The sequence below is a fragment of the Scyliorhinus torazame genome, chromosome 27 (assembly GCF_047496885.1).
Source record: "Scyliorhinus torazame isolate Kashiwa2021f chromosome 27, sScyTor2.1, whole genome shotgun sequence".
NCBI lineage: Eukaryota > Metazoa > Chordata > Chondrichthyes > Carcharhiniformes > Scyliorhinidae > Scyliorhinus > Scyliorhinus torazame.
This window is the reverse complement of record NC_092733.1, coordinates 42,425,777-42,447,652: the sequence shown is the minus strand read 5'-3', so window position 1 is coordinate 42,447,652 and position 21,876 is coordinate 42,425,777. Positions and strand designations below refer to the sequence as shown.

At 51.7% G+C, this 21,876-nt stretch overlaps 1 protein-coding gene across 1 annotated transcript in view; it reads right to left on the bottom strand.

Moving 5' to 3' along the window:
• pkn1a (protein kinase N1a) overlaps window positions 1-21,876 on the bottom strand; it is a 352,058-nt gene that overhangs the window by 171,681 nt on the left and 158,501 nt on the right. The window contains exons 4-5 of the mRNA XM_072491284.1: window positions 13,073-13,202; window positions 9,150-9,295 (exon numbers count right to left, since the gene is read on the bottom strand). Coding sequence (XP_072347385.1) covers window positions 9,150-9,295; window positions 13,073-13,202 — 276 coding nt within the window. The remainder of the gene's footprint in view (window positions 1-9,149; window positions 9,296-13,072; window positions 13,203-21,876) is intronic.

Below are 21,876 nucleotides of genomic sequence, written 5' to 3'. Positions count from 1 at the left end.
CACTCACCTCCCGCGCTGTTTTCAATGTCCCGGCTCACTCAGCTCCCGCGCTGTTTTCAATGTCCCGGCTCCCTCAGCTCCCGCGCTGTTTTCAATGTCCCGGCTCACTCAGCTCCCGTGCTGTTTTCAATGTCCCGGCTCACTCTCCTCCCGCGCTGTTTTCGCTGTCCCGGCTCACTCACCTCTCGCGCTGTTTTCACTGTCCCGGCTCACTCAGCTCCCGCGCTGTTTTCAATGTCCCGGCTCTCTCTCCTCCCGCGCTGTTTTCAATTTCCCGGCTCACTCACCTCCCGCGCTGTTTTCAATTTCCCGGCTCACTCTCCTCCCGCGCTGTTTTCTCTGTCCCGGCTCACTCACCTCTCGCGCTGTTTTCACTGTCCCGGCTCACTCTCCTCCCGTGCTGTTTTCACTGTCCCGGCTCACTCACCTCCCGCGCTGTTTTCACTGTCCCGGCTCACTCACCTCCCGCACTGTTTTCACTGTCCCGGCTCACTCAGCTCCCGCGCTGTTTTCAATGTCCCGGCTCACTCAGCTCCCGCGCTGTTTTCACTGTCCCGGCTCACTCACCTCCCGCGCTGTTTTCACTGTCCCGGCTCACTCACCTCCCGCACTGTTTTCACTGTCCCGGCTCACTCAGCTCCCGCGCTGTTTTCAATGTCCCGGCTCACTCAGCTCCCGCGCTGTTTTCACTGTCCCGGCTCACTCACCTCCCGCGCTGTTTTCACTGTCCCGGCTCACTCACCTCTCGCGCTGTTTTCAATGTCCCGGCTCACTCTCCTCCCGCTCTGTTTTCACTGTCCCGGCTCACTCACCTCTCGCGCTGTTTTCACTGTCCCGGCTCACTCACCTCCCGTGCTGTTTTCAATGTCCCGGCTCACTCACCTCTCGCGCTGTTTTCAATGTCCCGGCTCACTCACCTCTCGCGCTGTTTTCAATGTCCCGGCTCTCTCTCCTCTCGCGCTGTTTTCACTGTCCCGGCTCACTCACCTCCCGCACTGTTTTCACTGTCCCGGCTCACTCTCCTCCCGCGCTGTTTTCACTGTCCCGGCTCACTCACCTCCCGCACTGTTTTCAATGTCCCGGCTCACTCACCTCTCGCGCTGTTTTCACTCTCCCGGCTCACTCTCCTCCCGCGCTGTTTTCACTCTCCCGGCTCACTCTCCTCCCGCGCTGTTTTCACTGTCCCGGCTCACTGAGCTCCCGCGCTGTTTTCAATGTCCCGGCTCACTCACCTCCCGCGCTGTTTTCACTGTCCCGGCTCACTCACCTCCCGCGCTGTTTTCAATGTCCCGGCTCACTCACCTCCCGCGCTGTTTTCACTGTCCCGGCTCACTCAGCTCCCGCGCTGTTTTTAATGTCCCGGCTCACTCACCTCCCGCGCTGTTTTCACTGTCCCGGCTCACTCACCTCCCGCGCTGTTTTCACTGTCCCGGCTCACTCAGCTCCCGCGCTGTTTTCAATGTCCCGGCTCACTCACCTCTCGCGCTGTTTTCACTGTCCCGGCTCACTCAGCTCCCGCGCTGTTTTCAATGTCCCGGCTCTCTCTCCTCCCGCGCTGTTTTCAATTTCCCGGCTCACTCTCCTCCCGCGCTGTTTTCTCTGTCCCGGCTCACTCACCTCTCGCGCTGTTTTCACTGTCCCGGCTCACTCTCCTCCCGTGCTGTTTTCACTGTCCCGGCTCACTCACCTCCCGCGCTGTTTTCACTGTCCCGGCTCACTCACCTCCCGCACTGTTTTCACTGTCCCGGCTCACTCAGCTCCCGCGCTGTTTTCAATGTCCCGGCTCACTCAGCTCCCGCGCTGTTTTCAATGTCCCGGCTCACTCAGCTCCCGCGCTGTTTTCACTGTCCCGGCTCACTCACCTCCCGCGCTGTTTTCACTGTCCCGGCTCACTCACCTCTCGCGCTGTTTTCAATCTCCCGGCTCACTCTCCTCCCGCTCTGTTTTCACTGTCCCGGCTCACTCACCTCTCGCGCTGTTTTCACTGTCCCGGCTCACTCACCTCCCGTGCTGTTTTCAATGTCCCAGCTCACTCAGCTCTCGCGCTGTTTTCAATGTCCCGGCTCACTCTCCTCCCGCGCTGTTTTCACTGTCCCGGCTCACTCTCCTCTCGCGCTGTTTTCAATGTCCCGGCTCACTCTCCTCTCGCGCTGTTTTCAATTTCCCGGCTCACTCACCTCTCGCGCTGTTTTCAATGTCCCGGCTCACTGAGCTCCCGCGCTGTTTTCAATGTCCCGGCTCACTCACCTCCCGCGCTGTTTTCACTGTCCCGGCTCACTCACCTCTCGCGCTGTTTTCAATGTCCCGGCTCTCTCTCCTCTCGCGCTGTTTTCACTGTCCCGGCTCACTCACCTCCCGCACTGTTTTCACTGTCCCGGCTCACTCACCTCCCGCACTGTTTTCAATGTCCCGGCTCACTCACCTCTCGCGCTGTTTTCACTCTCCCGGCTCACTCTCCTCCCGCGCTGTTTTCACTGTCCCGGCTCACTGAGCTCCCGCGCTGTTTTCAATGTCCCGGCTCACTCACCTCCCGCGCTGTTTTCACTGTCCCGGCTCACTCACCTCCCGCGCTGTTTTCAATGTCCCGGCTCACTCACCTCCCGCGCTGTTTTCACTGTCCCGGCTCACTCACCTCCCGCGCTGTTTTCACTGTCCCGGCTCACTCACCTCCCGCGCTGTTTTCACTGTCCCGACTCTCTCTCCTCCCGCGCTGTTTTCACTGTCCCGGCTCTCTCTCCTCCCGCGCTGTTTTCACTGTCCCGGCTCACTCTCCTCCCGCGCTGTTTTCACTGTCCCGGCTTACTCAGCTCCCGCGCTGTTTTCACTGTCCCGGCTCACTCTCCTCCCGCGCTGTTTTCACTGTCCCGGCTTACTCAGCTCCCGCGCTGTTTTCACTGTCCCGGCTCACTCTCCTCCCGCGCTGTTTTCAATTTCCCGGCTCACTCTCCTCCCGCGCTGTTTTCAATGTCCCGGCTGACTCAGCTCCCGCGCTGTTTTCAATGTCCAGGCTCACTCAGCTCCCGCGCTGTTTTCACTGTCCCGGCTCACTCTCCTCCCGCGCTGTTTTCACTGTCCTGGCTCACTCACCTCTCGCGCTGTTTTCAATGTCCCGGCTCACTCTCCTCCCGCTCTGTTTTCACTGTCCCGGCTCACTCACCTCTCGCGCTGTTTTCACTGTCCCGGCTCACTCACCTCCCGTGCTGTTTTCAATGTCCCGGCTCACTCACCTCTCGCGCTGTTTTCACTGTCCCGGCTCACTCACCTCCCGTGCTGTTTTCAATGTCCCGGCTCACTCACCTCTCGCGCTGTTTTCAATGTCCCGGCTCTCTCTCCTCTCCCGCTGTTTTCACTGTCCCGGCTCACTCACCTCCCGCACTGTTTTCACTGTCCCAGCTCACTCACCTCTCGCGCTGTTTTCACCATCCCGGCTCACTCACCTCCCGCTCTGTTTTCACTGTCCCGGCTCTCCCTCCTCCCGCGCTGTTTTCAATGTCCCGGCTCACTCACCTCCCGCGCTGTTTTCACTGTCCCGGCTCTCCCTCCTCCCGCACTGTTTTCACTGTCCCGGCTCACTCTCCTCCCGCGCTGTTTTCACTGTCCCGGCTCACTCACCTCCCGCACTGTTTTCACTCTCCCGGCTCACTCTCCTCCCACGCTGTTTTCACTGTCCCGGCTCACTGAGCTCCCGCGCTGTTTTCAATGTCCCGGCTCACTCACCTCCCGTGCTGTTTTCACTGTCCCGGCTCTCTCTCCTCCGGCGCTGTTTTCACTGTCCCGGCTCACTCACCTCCCGCGCTGTTTTCACTGTCCCGGCTTACTCAGCTCCCGTGCTGTTTTCACTGTCCCGGCTCTCTCTCCTCCCGCGCTGTTTTCACTGTCCCGGCTCACTCACCTCCCGTGCTGTTTTCAATGTTCCGGCTCACTCACCTCCCGCGCTGTTTTCACTGTCCCGGCTCACTCACCTCCCGCGCTGTTTTCACTGTCCCGGCTCACTCACCTCCCGCGCTGTTTTCACTGTCCCGGCTCACTCAGCTCCCGCGCTGTTTTCACTGTCCCGGCTCACTCACCTCCCGCGCTGTTTTCACTGTCCCGGCTCACTCACCTCCCGCGCTGTTTTCACTGTCCCGGCTCACTCACCTCCCGCGCTGTTTTCACTGTCCCGGCTCTCTCTCCTCCCGCGCTGTTTTCACTGTCCCGGCTCTCTCTCCTCCCGCGCTGTTTTCACTGTCCCGGCTCACTCAGCTCCCGCGCTGTTTTCAATGTCCCGGCTCACTCTCCTCCCGCGCTGTTTTCACTGTCCCGGCTCACTCAGCTCCCGCGCTGTTTTCAATGTCCCGGCTCACTCAGCTCCCGCGCTGTTTTCAATGTCCCGGCTCTCTCTCCTCCCGCGCTGTTTTCACTGTCCCGGCTCACTCAGCTCCCGTGCTGTTTTCAATGTCCCGGCTCACTCTCCTCCCGCGCTGTTTTCACTGTCCCGGCTCACTCTCCACTCGCGCTGTTTTCAATGTCCCGGCTCACTCACCTCCCGCGCTGTTTTCACTGTCCCGGCTCACTCACCTCTCGCGCTGTTTTCACTGTCCCGGCTCACTCAGCTCCCGCGCTGTTTTCAATGTCCCGGCTCACTCAGCTCCAGCGCTGTTTTCACTGTGAAGATGATGACATAGAGTCTGACTCCCACCAAATGAATCCCTTTGCGACCCTGTTCGCTATTGAGCAGTGAGGTGTCCAGATGATGGAGAAAAAAGGAACCGACGAAGAGATACGGTGTCCTTTCTGATGGAACCTGCACCATGTTTGGAGAATGTTTGTTCGTTAGTGTTAGCGTTAAGTGTTGTGTGTAAAGTCAGAAAGTTTTTTCACGGCCCCACGTCAACACTCCTTTCACGCCCCCCGGCTGTTAATGGAACATGTTTGTCCAATAGTTCAGAGGAACTAGTTTGTCACCAGAACCTTGTTAAAGGTACAAGTTTGTCCCAGACAATCATCATCATCATAGAATCATAGAATTTACAGTGCAGAAGGAGGCCATTCGGCCCATCGAGTCTGCACCGGCTCTTGGAAAGAGCACCCTACCCAAGGTCAACACCTCCACCCTATCCCCATAACCCAGTAACCCCACACAACACTAAGGACCATTTTGACACTAAGGGCAATTTATCACGGCCAATCCACCTAACATGCACATCTTTGGACTGTGGGAAGAAACCGGAGCACCCGGAGGAAACCCACGCACACACGGGGAGGATGTGCAGACTCCGCACAGACAGTGACCCAAGCCGGAATCAAACCTGGGACCCTGTAGCTGTGAAGCAATTGTGCTAACCACAAGGCTACCGTGCTGCCCATTAGTTCAGAGGAACTAGTCTGTCGACAGAACCCGACTCATAGTTGCTCTCCTAATTCGAGAGGCAGCCCCCCACGACGACCACATTCTTACCCATTCTTGCCGGTTGCTTAGGCAGTGGAGAAACGGCATTGGTCCCCGCCCTGCTTGAGGAGCCCCCCTCTGGTCAGCTACAGTCGGGTAGAGCACATACGGCATTGATCACCGTCCTACCCGGGGATTCCACCCATTTCTTACCCGCCGCGGCCCATACGCACCCCATTTTGGCTCGTTACGTTCAAAATTCTTTTGTTTGGTTCAATTTTAGCAACCCTTAGGTTGCTTCCCTCTGCTATTTACATCCTCAAACACTGGGATGGTAAATCACACAGGCTGCGAGACGGCTCGCAGTACCGCAGCATTTTTCTTAGATGTCTTGTCCCAACATTTGGTTTTAAAAAAATTTTTTTTAAATGAGGGAGTCACAGATGGTGACCAATTAAAAAGGGAAATTGGCAACCAAGGACAGACAGACAGACAAACGAGATCTTAAATGGCTTTGTGCGTGGAAAATCATGTCTCACAAATTTGATTGAGTTTTTTGAGGGGGTGACCAAGAAGGTAGATGAGGGCAGTGCAGTAGACGTTGTCTACATGGACTTTAGCAAAGCCTTTGACAAGGTACCGCATGGTAGGTTGTTGCAGAAGGTTAAAGCTCACGGGATCCAGGGTGAGGTTGCCAATTGGATTCAAAATTGGCTGGACGACAGAAGGCAGAGGGTGGTTGTAGAGGGTTGTTTTTCAAACTGGAGGCCTGTGACCAGTGGTGTGCCTCAGGGATCGGTGCTGGGTCCACTGTTATTTGTGATTTATATTAATGATTTGGATGAGAATTTAGGAGGCATGGTTAGTAAGTTTGCAGATGACATCAAGATTGGTGGCACAGTGGATAGTGAAGAAGGTTATCTAGGATTGCAACGGGATCTTGATCAATTAGGCCAGTGGGCCGACGAATGGCAGATGGCGTTTAATTTAGATAAATGTGAGGTGATGCATTTTGGCAGATCGAATCAGGCCAGGACCTACTCAGTTAATGGTATGGCGTTGGGGAGAGTTATAGAACAAAGAGATCTAGGAGTACAGGTTCATAGCTCCTTGAAGGTGGAGTCGCAGGTGGACAGGGTGGTGAAGAAGGCATTCGGCATGCTTGGTTTCATTGGTCAGAACATTGAATACAGGAGTTGGGATGTCTTGTTGAAGTTGTACAAGACATTGGTACGGCCACACTTGGAATACTGTGTGCAGTTCTGGTCACCCTATTATAGAAAGGATATTATTAACTAGAAAGAGTGCAGAAAAGATTTACTAGGATGTTGCCGGGACTTGATGGTTTGAGTTATAAGGAGAGGCTGGATAGACTGGGACTTTTTTCCCTGGAGCGTAGGAGGCTTAGGGGTGATCTTATAGAGGTCTATAAAATAATGAGGGGCATAGATAAGGTAGATAGTCAACATCTTTTCCCAAAGGTAGGGGAGTCTAAAACTAGAGGGCATAGGTTTAAGGTGAGAGGGGAGAGATTCAGAAGGGCCCAGAGGGGCAATTTCTTCACTCAGAGGGTAGTGAGTGTCTGGAATGGGCTGCCAGAGGTAGTAGTAGAGGTGGGTACAATTGTGTCTTTTAAAAATCATTTAGATAGTTACATGGGTAAGATGGGTATAGAGGGTTATGGGCCAAGTGCGGGCAACTGGGACTAGCTTAATGGTAAAAACTGGGCGGCATGGACTGGTTGGGCCGAAGGGCCTGTTTCAATGCTGTAAACTTCTATGATTCTATAAGCAAGATAATAACAGAAATTATGCTTGTGTTCACAGAACTCCAGAAACCCAGGAACCCCAGAGGAAGACAAAGAAGAAGTCGGCCTTCGTGTGTTAATCAATAAAGTGTTTATTGAGTCGACTTGGTCTTCTGATTTTTACGTTGCCTCGAAGCCCCACCTACACCATCGCCCGACCCCCTTGCAACATCACAGCTGCAATTGAGAGGCGCCCAAATTCAGCGTCGTACTTCCTCTATTCAGACAGCTGAAACTGGCATCACTGGGTCACCATTGCTACAATTTGCTCTCAAGTTCAACAACTTCCTGAAAGTACCACATCCTCAGCGAGCACATTTCCGATACCTGGCAGGCCTGATGGAGAAGGCACGGACAGCATTAAAACAAAAACAGCGTGAGGGACATTATATTTAGAGAGAGGGGAATGAGAGGAAATATTGTCAGAGGTTTTAGTAAGAAGGCAGAGAGTGGGGATAAAGGGGTCTTTTTCAGGATGGCAGCCGGTGACTAGGGGTCACCAGAGGATGTGCCTCAGGTGTCAGTGCTGGGACCACAACTTTTCACAACATACATTAATGATAAGGAGGAACTGAAGGCGCTGTTGCTAAGTTTGCAGATGATACAAAGATCTGTAGAGGGACAGGTTGTGTTGAGGAAACAGGGGGGTTACAGAAGGATTCGGACAGGCTGGGAGAGTGGGCAAAGAAGTGGCAAATGAAATACAATGTGGAAAAGTGTGAGGTTATGAAATTTGGTAGAAAGAACAGAGACATAGACTATTTTCTAAATGGGGAAAGATTTCGGAAATCAGAAGCACAAAGGGACTTAGGAATCCAAGTTCAAGATTGTCTTAGGTTAATGTGCAGGTTCAGTCGGCAGTTAGGAAGGCAAATGCAATGTTAGCATTCATGGCCAGAGGGCATCTTCTCTACGGAGTAGTACTACATTCCGTATACTTCACCCAATGTCTATGTATTTACATTGTGTATTTATCATTTGTCCGATGTTTTTCATGTATGGAACGATCTGCCTGGACCGTACACAGAACAATACTTTCACTGTACCTCGGTGCACGGGACAGTAAACCCAAATCCAACCCCAGACCATGAAAGTACAAAACAAGCAAGAGCTTTATTGGAAAGGTGCTTTCTCACAGGCTGCTAGAATAGGCTGACTGTCAGCCATCCCAAACGGCCAATGACGTCATCAGTGCATCACGTGATCGAACTCTTAAAGTGACCTTGATCCAGCTGGGAAGAAACATGAATACGCTATAAAAATACATGGATGGGGAGACCGCAACTGTGCCATAACCCCAATATCATCAGACTTGGCTGCTCAGGAAACTTCTTAGCTCCATATAAAACAGTATATTCACTTTTTTAAAATATTGATAGTTGCTATTATAAATCGTCCCATTGTAATAGCTGATCACCTTCAGAAGACCTCGGTTCAAATTCCCATTAAACCAGCGAGTCCTTTACTCCCTGACCTTGAACACCCACCAATGGGCAATACAGTCGTTCACATTTCTCTACTCTAAGAATGCTCCCGTTATGTCCACCGCTCTCTATGATCCCCCCTTCTGGACGACTCTTAGCTGATCATGAGCAGCCTTCATTTTCCTCAGCTCAGTCCAGCTCTGTACAGTTGAGTGTTAAGGTGCCTTTAACTTGTACAAGTATTTCCACTGATTCAGCCAGCCAACCACCTTGCCTTTTTCTTAACCCAATTTTGACGTCAGACGCATACTTACCTTCCGCAGTACGTGCCGAGGGTTCAAAGGTAAACAGAAGGGAATATTGGACAATCTATTAAATTGGCCACACTAAACGGACAAACAAAGTGATAATTTCATGGACAGGTTCTGATGAAATTTAAGTTCAAATTTAAGTTGACCACACGAGCGCCAAAGGTGAAGCTGTTGCCCAGCAACGGCCCAGCCATCGGCAAGCGGGGCGGTTGATTCCAGGTAACATTCTGATTGCTTACCTCAGACAGAGCTTTCTTATCGTGAAGCTTCCCCGATCCCAGCAGGCGGAGAACGTTTTTCGCCCCCTCCGACACGGCATGTTCCACTCGAAAGTGATGCCGCAACTCCTCGATTCTCAGCTCGAGGAGGCTGAGTCCTGGTTTCCCTTTAAAATGAAGGGAGAAAAAGGTCCCGTGTTAACACATGCAAACGTTTCGAAAGTAGATTTAGTCCTTCTTCAGGTAGGAGCGGTGCTCCTCCCCTGTGTGTCCATGGGCTATAAAAGGCAGCTCACCACCAGCTTCTCAAGGGCAATTAGGGATGGACACTAAATGCTGCCCATCCCAGCAAAGCCATGAATGTATTAAAGACGCCATACCCACAACCACCCGTGATCCACACTGGCTCCCAGAGAGGCCTCGATTTAAAATTCTCAGCCTGGTTTTTCAAAATCTCTCTATCACGTTGCCCCCTCTTCCCGAGCTCTGTAATCTCCTCCAACCTCACACTCTTGTGATCTTTGCGCTCCTCCAATCCCAACTCCCTGAGCCTCCCTGATTTTTTTTTTTTTAAATCCCTACAGTACAGAAAAAGGCCTTTCGGCCCATCGAGTATGCACCGACCCATTGAAAGACCACCCTACCTAGGCCCAACCTCCCCCTAAGGGGCAATTTATCATGGCCAATCCACCCAACCTGCACATCTTTGGACTGTGGGAGGAAACCGGAGCACCCGGAGGAAACCCACGCAGACACGGGGAGAACGTGCAGACTCCGCACAGTCACCCAAGGTTGGAATTGAACCCGGGTCCCTGGTGAGGCAGCGGTGCTAACTACTGTACCACCGTGCTGCCCCAAGCTGTTCCACCATGGACCCTGGAATTCCCCCCTCTACGTTCTGTTAAACATACCTCTCTGACCAAGCATTTGGTCATCTGCTTAGGCGAGCTCCCTGTGAGGCTCAGTGTCAAATGATGCTTTGTAACGCAGTTACGAAGTGCCTTTGGAGGGTGGGGGTGTTATATTAAGTTAAGGCGCTATATAAATGCAAGGCGCTGTTGTTGACACTGCTAAATCAACAATCAGGAGTCGCCCGATGCATACTGCATGATTCGAGGTACTCTGAATGAATGTCAGTACACCTCATCATCAGGCATTGCTCCACGTCCACCCAACACTGGCAATCATTAAGTAAATGGACAAGACTCAACATCTGAGCAGCAGGTCATGCCTCACAAGCCTCATTGAATTCTTTGAGGATGTGACAAGACACATTGATGAAGGTCAGGCAGTGGATGTGGTGTATATGGATTTCAGTAAGTCATTTGGTAAGGTTTCCCATGGTAGGCTCATTCAGAAAGTTAGGGGGCATGGGATACAGGGAAATTTGGCTGTCTGGATACAGAATTGGCTGGCCGAAAGAAGACAGTGAGTGGTAGTGGATGGAAAGTATTCCGCCTGGCGGTCGGTGACCAGTGGTGTCCCGCAAGGATCTGTTCTGGGTCCTCTGCTCTTTGTGGTTTTTATAAATGACTTGGATGAGGAAGTGGAAGGGTGGGTTAGTAAGTTTGCGATGACATGAAGGTTGGGGGTGTTGTAGATAGTGTTGAGGGTTGTTACAGGTTACAACAGGACATTGACAGGATGCAGAGCTGGGCTGAGAAGTGGCAGATGGAGTTCAACCTTGATAAATGTGAAGTGATTCATTTTGAAAGGTCGAATTTGAATGCTGAATACAGGGTTAAAGGCAGGATTCTTGGAAGTGTGGAGGAACAGAGGGATCTTGGGGTCCACGTGCATAGATCCCTCAAAGTTGCCACCCAGGTTGATAGGGTTGTTAAGAAGGCGTATGGTGTGTTGGCTTTCATTAATGGGGGGATTGAGTTTAAGAGCCGTGAGGTTTTGCTGCAGCTTTGTAAAACCCTGGTTAGACCACACTTGGAATATTGTGACCAGTTCTGGTCGCCTCATTATAGGAAGGATGTGGATGTTTTGGAGAGGGAGCAGAGGGGATTTCTCAAGATGCTGCCTGGACTGGAGGACATGTCTTATGAAGAGAGGTTGAGGGAGCTAGGGCTTTTCCCACTGGAGCGAAGAAGACAGAGAGGTGTACAAGGTGATGAGAGGCATGGATAGAGTGGATAGCCAGAGACTTTTCCCCAGGGCGGAAATGGCTGTCACGAGGGGACATCATTTGAAGGTGATTGGAGGAAGGTACAGGGGAGATGTCAGAGGTTCTTTACACAGAGAGTGGTGGGTGTGAGGAATGCACTGCCAGCAGAGGTGGTGGAGTCAGAGTCATTCGGGATATTTAAGCGACTCTTGAACAGACCTCTGATGGAAAACACAGCGATCCGAATGCAGGATTCCTCTGTCCAATGGAGAAATCACTCAGGCAATTGTCGGACCCGCCATTTCACCGCGAGCTTTTAGTTTCTCGTCAACACTGAGCAGGAAGGGCGGCACGGGGAGCACAGTGGTTAGCACTGTTGCCTCGCGGCACCGAGGACCCAGGTTCGATCCTTACCCTGGGCCACTGTGCGTGTGGAGCTTTCACATTCTCCCCGTGTCTGTGTGGGTTTTACTCCCACAACACCAAGATGTGCAGGTGTCATGTGCGAGAACTTTAAGAAATGGGTGTTTAGCAAATAGCTGTAGTGGGTGTACCTTTAAGAAATGGGTGTTTGTCAGACAGCTGCAGTGATGTCAGAGAGTGGGTGGAGCTGGGCTGTTTGTCTTTTACTTTTGTTTTTGAGCAGGCAGCTACAGGGTTTAGTTTCGTTTTGAGAGCTGGATAGCTGCAGGAAAAGCCAGCAGCTAGATAAGGATCTCTCTCTGCAATCTAAAGACTGTCCCCAGATCATTTGAGGATTTCAAAGTGATACCTGCTCTCAGTAGTGAATTTAAACCTGATCTCTGGGTTAAAAAGGATCTTTTGTCTTATGGATGTTGCGAGGAAAGATTAAGGGTTATTACAGAGTACTGTATTACAGAGTACTGTATTATAGAGTACTGTATTATAGAGTACTGTATTACAGAGTACTGTATTATAGAGTACTGTATTATAGAGTACTGTATTATAGAGTACTGTATTATAGAGTACTGTATTCTTTGGGGGGAGTATTTTAGCTGATGGTTTACTGTGTGCGTTTAAAAATGTTAATAGATTCATAGAATGAACATTGTTTTTGGTTGAAAAATACTCTTAGCTTCGTTACATCACACCTTAGCTCCGTTACATCACATCTTAGCTCCGTTACATCACACCTTAGCTCTGCTACATCACACCTTAGCTCCGTTACATCACATCTTAGCTCCGTTACATCACACCTTAGCTCTGCTACATCACACCTTAGCTCCGCTACATCACATCTTAGCTCCGTTACATCACACCTTAGCTCTGCTACATCACACCTTAGCTCCGTTACATCACACCTTAGCTCCGTTACATCACATCTTAGCTCCGTTACATCACACCTTAGCTCCGTTACATCACACCTTAGCTCCGTTACATCACATCTTAGCTCCGTTACATCACATCTTAGCTCCGTTACATCACACCTTAGCTCCGTTACATCACACCTTAGCTCCGTTACATCACACCTTAGCTCCGTTACATCACATCTTAGCTCCGTTACATCACACCTTAGCTCTGCTACATCACACCGGTGTGCTCCCCATAACCACAATCTATTAAAAGTTGTGGGTCAGGTGAACTCCATGATACACTTTGGGGTTCTCTAAACCCTGGCCCATAAACAGCAGGGTAGGTGAATTGGCCACGCTAAACCCTCCCGTAATTGGACAAATTGGGGGGCGGGGGGGGGGGAAATGATCTTCCATTTCACTCGTGCTCTGGGAAGGTGAGAAACTATGGGAATTGCGCATTCCCGGGACACACCCAGCATCTACCATGGGCACAACTTCCTCTCGCCAACACTTACCTTGCCCGTCCTCAACCTCCAGATGTAACTCGTCCGCCTGCACCGCTTTCCGGACCTGCATGCGGATGACTTCAATTTTGGTTTTGCTGTCCTGCAGCATCTGTTGAGCAGTAGACAGCATCTTCCGGTCCTTTGGGATAAAAACAAAAGTAAAATCAACGGCTTTTCACGTCACGAGGAGCAAGAATGCATTTTACAAACAACCAGGCCATTCTACCCCCCCCTTCGCCTCTCTCAGCCATAATACGTCCCCTGAAAGGGTATTCGACAACAGAGTTTAGGCTGCATATATCCGGGGATCGGTGACAGGGTCGACGGAGAATAGATACTTGACACCGAAATACTGAGACAATCTGCGAGCAGCCAGGTGGACCGCTGAATCTTTCTCCGGCTCTGCGTTTCGATTATTCCCATTACGTCCCATTATTCAAATCAACTTGGACTGCCGCAGTTCCAGCAGGCGATTCTGCAGCACCTTCTCAAGGACAGTCAGGGGGTTAAGCAGAAAAACGGTGCCCTCGACAGAAACGGACGACTGAATCCCAGAAACAAATTTTGAAAAAATTAAATGCCCTAATGCACAGTGCTTCAAGACTGAAAATCGCTGGCCACGATATAAATACGCTACTTTAGAAGAATCATGCTTTAAGTATGGTGAGGTTTAGATCTTTACCAAGCTGATGGTGCACACAACATTGACCGTGAGAGCCGTCAGCTCCCTCTGGGTCCAGAGCGACTGCTCAAACTTTGACCAAGAGTCATCGGACTCGAAACGTTCGCTCTTTTCTCTCCCTACAGATCCTGCCGGACCTGCTGAGATTTTCCAGCATTTTCTCTTCTGTACTTTTCTTTGTTCTTTGTATTTAATCGTATTCAAGGGGTCACGATTGAACAAACCTTTTCAACTTTGCGGCATGAAGGAGGGTACCTCACGCGGCCCACCCACTCCCCTCGGGTGTGAGGGTACCTCACGCGGCCCCCCCACTCCCCTCGGCTGTGAGGGTACCTCACGCGGCCCCCCCACTCCCCTCGGCTGTGAGGGTACCTCACGCGGCCCCCCCCACTCCCCTCAGCTGTGAGGATACCGCACGCGGCCCCCCCACTCCCCTCGGCTGTGAGGGTACCGCACGCGGCCCCTCCACTCCCCTCGGCTGTGAGGGTACCTCACGCGGCCCCCCCACTCCCCTCGGCTGTGAGGGCACTTCCTGCGGCCCACTCACTCCCCTCGGCTGTGAGGGTACCTCACGCGGCCCCCCTCGGCTGTGAGGGTACCTCACGCAGCCCACCCACTCCCCTTGGCTGAGAGGGCACCTCCTGCGGCCCACCCACTCCCCTCGGCTGTGAGGGTACCTCACGCGGCCCACCCACTCCCCTCGGCTGTGACGGCACCTCACGCGGACCACCCACTCCCCTCGGCTGTGAGGGCACTTCCTGCGGCCCACCCTCTCCCCTCGGCTGTGAGGGTACCTCACACGGCCAACCCTCTCCCCTCGGCTGTGAGGGTACCTCACGCGGTCCCCCCACTCCCCTCGGCTGTGAGGGTACCACACGCGGCCCCCCTCGGCTGTGAGGGTACCACACGCGGCCCCCCTTGGCTGTGAGGGTACCACACACGGCCAACCCTCTCCCCTCGGCTGTGACGGCACCTCACGCGGACCACCCACTCCCCTCGGCTGTGAGGGCACTTCCTGCGGCCCACCCTCTCCCCTCGGCTGTGAGGGTACCACACGCGGCCCACCCACTCCCCTCGGCTGTGAGGGTACCTCACGCGGCCCACCCACTCCCCTCGGCTGTGAGGGTACCACACGCGGGCCCCCTCGGCTGTGAGGGCACCACATGCGGCCGCCCCACTCGCCTCCGCCGCCCAGCGTCAATTCCACGAGCTGAAAAATTAAACATTGCGTATTTTCCTTTGGATGAATTTGGTTCCTCACCAGGGAATGGAATGCCAGTGTGGGGTCCCAGGGCACTTGCAGTGACGATCTCCCTCTCCGGGAGGAGCACCATTGGCTGATCGAAGGTGGCATTTGCCACCCCAGCTGCCTGCCTGGTGCCAGGGCATTGTAACCGGGGCACAGAGATGACCCAGAGATCTCAACCTGAGTTGACTCGATCATGAACTAAGTGGCAAGTTGAGAATTTGGGGAATGCAGAAATTCAGTGCGGAACAGGTGAAATAGGAGGAATCAGCCATTCGCCCCCTCGAGCCTGTTCCGCCATTCAATAAGATCATGGCGGATCTTCGACTCCCGCATTCCCCATCCAACCCCGATGACCTCAGACCCCTTTGGTCCAACGGGAATCTCTCTACCTCCACCTTAAAGATATTCAGTGACCCCCCACCCAGAGTTCCAAACAACCCTCAGAGATAAATATTCTCCTCACCTCTGTGCTGAAAGGGCGACCCCCTAATTTTAAAATAGAGGCCCCTGGTCCTGGACTTACCCACAATCCTTTCCACCCCCACCTTGTCGAGACCGCTCAGGATCCGCTAAACTTCAATCGAGCCGCCGCCCCCCCCCCCCCCCCCACTCTTCTAAACTCCGGGGGAAACCAGCCCAGTCTCTCCGACCTTTCCTCATCACACAACCCGCTCATTCCAGGTCAGTCTGGTAAACCTGCTCTGAACCGCCTCCAACACATTTACACCCTCCCCAAATAAGGAGACACAAACTGCACCCAGTGTCCCAGATGTGGTCTCACCAACGCCCTGTGTAACTGAAGCATAACCTCCTTATTTTTATGTTCAATTCCTCTCCGTGACTAAGGACAGCATTCCATTAGCCTTGCTGCACCAGCACACTAACCTTCAGGACTCAGGCACAGGAACACCTCAATCCCACTGTGTCTCGGAATCCTGCACTCGTTCTCCGTTTCAATGATTCCCGCCTTCCTGCCAGAGTGGACAACCTGACATTTCCCCACAGTATGTGCCGTCTGCCAGATTTCTGCCCAGTCACTTGACCTAGCTAAATCAGTCTGCAACCTCCTCACGTCCGCTTCACACCATACTTTCCTACCCATCTTTGTGTCATCAGCAAATTTAGCGACCATTCCTTCACTCCCCTCGTCGAAGCCATTTGTATAACTTGTAAAAAGGGGGAACCTGACGCTCCTTTCCATCTCCAACACTTGCAATGGTTTAGGGAAGCCAGACGGCAGTATTCAAAACTTTGTTCCGTGTTTTGGCACTTAGTGGGAACTTTTTTAAAAAGCGAGAATAAAAACAATGGTCCATAAATAAATCTCGAGGAAGGTACGGCAGGGCTGGTGGGTGTCTCTGGGGAGTTTGTGGACAATACGACTGTCCTGGGTGAGCACCGCTGCAAGCGCCTCTGTCTTAGAACATAGAACATACAGTGCAGAAGGAGGCCATTCGGCCCATCGAGTCTGCACCGACCCACTTAAGCCCTCACTTCCACCCTATCCCCGTAACCCAATACCCCCTCCTAACCTTTTTGGTCACGAAGGGCAATTTAGTATGACCAATCCACCTAACCTGCACGTCTTTGGACTGTGGGAGGAAACCGGAGCACCCGGAGGAAACCCACGCAGACACGGGGAGAACGTGCAGACTCCACACAGACAGTGACCCAGCGGGGAATCGAAGCCATTGAGGAGCTGGAGCACGAGTTGGACAGGCTCTGGTACACAATGGAAGAGGAACGGCAGCCTCTCAGCAGTTACTTCCAGAATTAATTAATTAATTGGGTCGCAGCTCAGAGAGAGGTGCAGCTTCAGAATGGGGTTGGGTTAACCGATGGCGTGTAGCGTAAGGGGATATGGTTGCATTCAAATGAATTTAGACGGTTAAAGGGGTGATTTAATGAAACATTTCAAGGTATAGAACAGATATTGTCAAACTCGGGAGCGCGACCCCGCGGACAGGTGTCGGGAGTGTCGCGGAGCCGTCTGCCGCAGCGCTCCCGATCGCGCAAACCCGCGCACAGCAGCCGGCTGCAAGCGGCCGCGAACATGTAAAAAAAATGCGGCCGCACTGTGCCTGCGTGCCAGATCATCGGTCACGCGTGCACAGTGCGGCCGCTTCTTTTTTTAAACGGTCGCAGCTTTTTTGTTTTACAAGTTTGGCGGGGGGGGGGGGGGGGGTTTCTTCATTTTATTCATTTATTTTACCCATATTATTTTTATTTTACAAGTTCGGAGGGGTTTTATTTGATAACATTTTACAGGAAAAAAATGGAGAACTTTGGACAGATGGAGGCGGGTCGCGCAGGTCGGCCGTCGCGGGTCGCGCAGGTCGGCCGTCGCGGGTCGCGCAGGTCGGCCGTCGCGGGTCGCGCAGGTCGGCCGTCGCGGGTCGCGCAGGTCGGCCGTCGCGGGTCGCGCAGGTCGGCCGTCGCGGGTCACGCAGGTCGGCCGTCGCGGGTCGCGCAGGTCGGCCATCGCGGGTCGCGCAGGTCGGCCGTCGCTGGTCGCGCAGGTCGGCCGTTTGGTAAAAATGGGTCCCCAGAAAAAAAGTTTGAAGAACACTGGTATAGAACAAAGAACAAAGAAAAGTACAGCATAGGAACAGGCCATTCGGCCCTCCAAGCCCGTGCCGACCATGCTGCCCGACTAAACTACAATCTTCTGTGACAGGTGAGGCTATGACAGGTGAGGACCTTGAGAGGATTGATATCACCAAGGACGTAGTGATGGGCAAGCTAATGGGGCTAAAGGTAGACAAGTCTCCTGGCCCTGATGGAATGCATCCCAGAGTGCTAAAAGAGATGGCTAGGGAAATTGCAAATGCACTAGTGATAATTTACCAAAATTCACTAGACTCTGGGGTGGTCCCGGCGGATTGGAAATTAGCAAACGTGACACCACTGTTTAAAAAAGGAGGTAGGCAGAAAGTGGGTAATTATAGGCCAGTGAGCTTAACTTCGGTAGTAGGGAAGATGCTGGAATCTATCATCAAGGAAGAAATAGCGAGGCATCTGGATGGAAATTGTCCCATTGGACAGACGCAGCATGGGTTCATAAAGGGCAGGTCGTGCCTAACTAATTTAGTGGAATTTTTTGAGGACATTAACAGTGCGGTAGATAACGGGGAGCCAATGGATGTGGTATATCTGGATTTCCAGAAAGCCTTTGACAAGGTGCCACACAAAAGGTTGTTGCATAAGATAAAGATGCATGGCATTAAGGGGAAAGTAGTAGCATGGATAGAGGATTGGTTAATTAATAGAAAGCAAAGAGTGGGGATTTTAAGATAAAGATAGATAGTTTTTTGAAGAATAAAGGGATTAAGGGTTATGGTGTTCGGGCCGGAAAGTGGAGCTGAGTCCACAAAAGATCAGCCATGATCTCACTGAATGGCGGAGCAGGCTCGAGGGGCCAGATGGCCTACTCCTGCTCCTAGTTCTTATGTTCTTATGTTCTACATTTCCTAGGTCCGAATCCCTCTCACCCTAACTTGGAGGCGTACCTGAACAAGAGACCCTAGCTGTTCAAGTGAAGACAAGCATCCAGCAGAGGGCAGTAGAGCGGAGCTGCTGATTGGCCGTTGCAGGGGAAATTTGCATACGTCCATGTGCTCACCCTAACTTGGAGGCGTACCTGAACAAGAGACCCTAGCTGTTCAAGTGAAGACAAGCATCCAGCAGAGGGCAGTAGAGCAGAGCTGCTGATTGGCCGTTGCACGGGAAATTTGCATACGTCCGTGTGCTCACCCTAACTTGGAGGCGTACCTGAACAAGAGACCCTAGCTGTTCAAATGAAGACAAGCATCCAGCAGAGGGCAGTAGAGCGGAGCTGCTGATTGGCCGTTGCAGGGGAAATTTGCATACGTCCGTGTGCTCACCCTAACTTGGAGGTGGTTTGTGGAGGAGCTCTTGTCAAGTGACACTTAAACCCGAAACACTTCTTCAGTGTTTCCCTCCCTACCCCCTCCTCTAACCAAAAAATCCCCTCCAAGACTTTACCCACTACAGACGTGAGGCTCACCGGTCTATAGTTGCCGGGGTTGTCTCTGCTCCCCTTTTTGAACAAAGGGACCACATTTGCTATCCTCCAGTCCTCTGGCACTATTCCTGTAGCCAATGATGACATAAAAATCAAAGCCAATGGTCCAGCAATCTCTTCCCTGGCCTCCCATAGAATCCTAGGATAAATCCCACCAGGTCCCGGGAACTTATCTATTTTCAGCCTGTCCAGAATTGCCAACACCTCTTCCCTACGTACCTCAATGCCATCTAATCTATTTACCTGGAGCTCAGCATTCTCCTCCACAACATTATCTTTTTCCTGAGTGAATACTGACGAAAAATATTCATTTAGTATCTCGCCTATCTCTTCAGACTCTACACACAACTTCCCATCCCTGTCCTTGACTGGTCCTACCCTTTCCCGAGTCATTCGCTTATTCCTGACATACCTATAGAAAGCTTTTGGGTTTTCCTTGATCCTTCCTGCCAAATACTTCTCATGTCCCCTCCTTGCTCGTCTTAGCTCTCTCTTTAGATCCTTCCTCGCTACCTTGTAACTATCCATCGCCCCAACTGAAACTTCACACCTCATCTTCACATAGGCCTCCTTCTTCCTCTTAACAAGAGATTCCACTTCTTTGGTAAACCACGGTTCCCTCGCTCGGCACCTTCCTCCCTGCCTGACCGGTACATACTTATCAAGAACACGCAGTAGCTGATCCTTGAACAAGCTCCACTTATCCAGTGTGTCCAACACTTGCAGCCTACTTCTCCACCTTATCCCCCCCAAGTCACGTCTAATGGCATCATAATTTCCCTTCCCCCAGCTATAACTCTTGCCCTGCGGTGTATACTTATCCCTTTCCATCCTTAACGTAAACGTCACCGAATTGTGGTCACTGTCCCCAAAGTGCTCACCTACCTCCAAATCCAACACCTGGCCTGGTTCATTACCCAAAACCAAATCCAATGTGGCCTCGCCTCTTGTTGGCCTGTCAACAAACTGTGTCAGGAAACCCTCCTGCACACACTGTACAAAAAACGACCCATCTAATGTACTCGAACTATATCTTTTCCAGTCAGTATTTGGAAAGTTAAAGTCTCCCATAATAACTACCCTGTTACTTTCGCTCTTATCCAGGATCATCCTCGCCATCCTTTCCTCTACATCCCTAGAACTATTTGGAGGCCTATAGAAGACTCCCAACAGTGTGACCTCTCCTTTCATGTTTCTAACCTCAGCCCATACTACCTCGGAAGATGAATCCCCATCTAGCATCCTCTCCGCCACCGTAATACTGCTCTTGACTAGCAGCACCACACCTCCCCCTTTTTTGCCTCCTTCTCTGAGCTTACTAAAACACCTAAACCCCGGAACCTGCAACATCCATTCCTGTCCCTGCTCCATCCATGTCTCCGAAATGGCCACAACATCGAAGTCCCAGGTACCAACCCATGCTGCCAGTTCCCCTACCTTATTTTGTATACTCTTCCTATATCTCTTCCCTATATCTTCCACCATTCACCTGAAATTTATGTCCCCTTGTAATGGTTTGTTCCACCCGGGGGAAAAGTCTCTGACTGTCTACTCTATCTATTCCCCTGATCATCTTATAAACCTCTATCACGTCGCCCCTCATCCTTCTCTGTTCCAATGAGAAAAGGCCTAGCATCCTCAACCTTTCCTCGTAAGACCTACTCTCCATTCCAGGCAACATCCTGGTAAATCTCCTTTGCACCTTTTCCAAAGCTTCCACATCCTTCCTAAAATGAGGCAACCAGAACTGTACACAGTACTCCAAATGTAGCCTTACCAAAGTTTTGTTCAGCTGCATCATCACCTCACGGCTCTTAAATTCAATCCCTCTGTTAATGAACGCGAGCACACCATCGGCCTTCTTCACAGCTCTATCCACTTGAGTGGCAACTTTCAAAGATGTATGAACATAGACCCCAAGATCTCTCTGCTCCTCCACATTGCCAAGAACTCTACCGTTAACCCTGTATTCCGCATTCATATTTGTCCTTCCAAAATGGACAACTTCACACTTTTCAGGGTTAAACTCCATCTGCCATTTCTCAGCCCAGCTCTGCATCCTATCTATGTCTCTTTGCAGCCGACAACAGCCCTCTTCACTATCCACAACTCCACCAATCTTCGTATCGTCTGCAAATTTACTGACCCACCCTTCAACTCCCTCATCCAAGTCATTAATGAAAATCACAAACAGCAGAGGACCCAGAACTGATCCCTGCGGTACGCCACTGGTAACTGGGATCCAGGCTGAATATTTGCCATCCACCACCACTCTCTGACTTCTATCGGTTAGCCAGTTCGTTATCCAACTGGCCAAATTTCCCACTATCCCATGCCTCCTTACTTTCTGCAGAAGCCTACCATGGGGAACCTTATCAAATGCCTTACTAAAATCCATGTACACTACATCCACTGCTTTACCTTCATCCACATGCTTGGTCACCTCCTCAAAGAATTCAATAAGACTTGTAAGGCAAGACCTACCCCTCACAAATCCGTGCTGACTATCCCTAATCAAGCAGTGTCTTTCCAGATGCTCAGAAATCCTATCCTTCAGTACCCTTTCCATGACTTTGCCTACCACCGAAGTAAGACTAACTGGCCTGTAATTCCCAAGGTTATCCCTAGTCCCTTTTTTGAAAAGGGGCACGGCATTCAAAGAACAAAGAACAAAGAACAAAGAAATGTACAGCACAGGAACAAGCCCTTCAGCCCTCCAAGCCCGTGCCGACCATACTGCCCGACTAAACTACAATCTTCTACACTTCCTGGGTCCGTATCCTTCTATTCCCATCCTATTCATATATTTGTCAAGATGCCCCTTAAATGTCCCTATC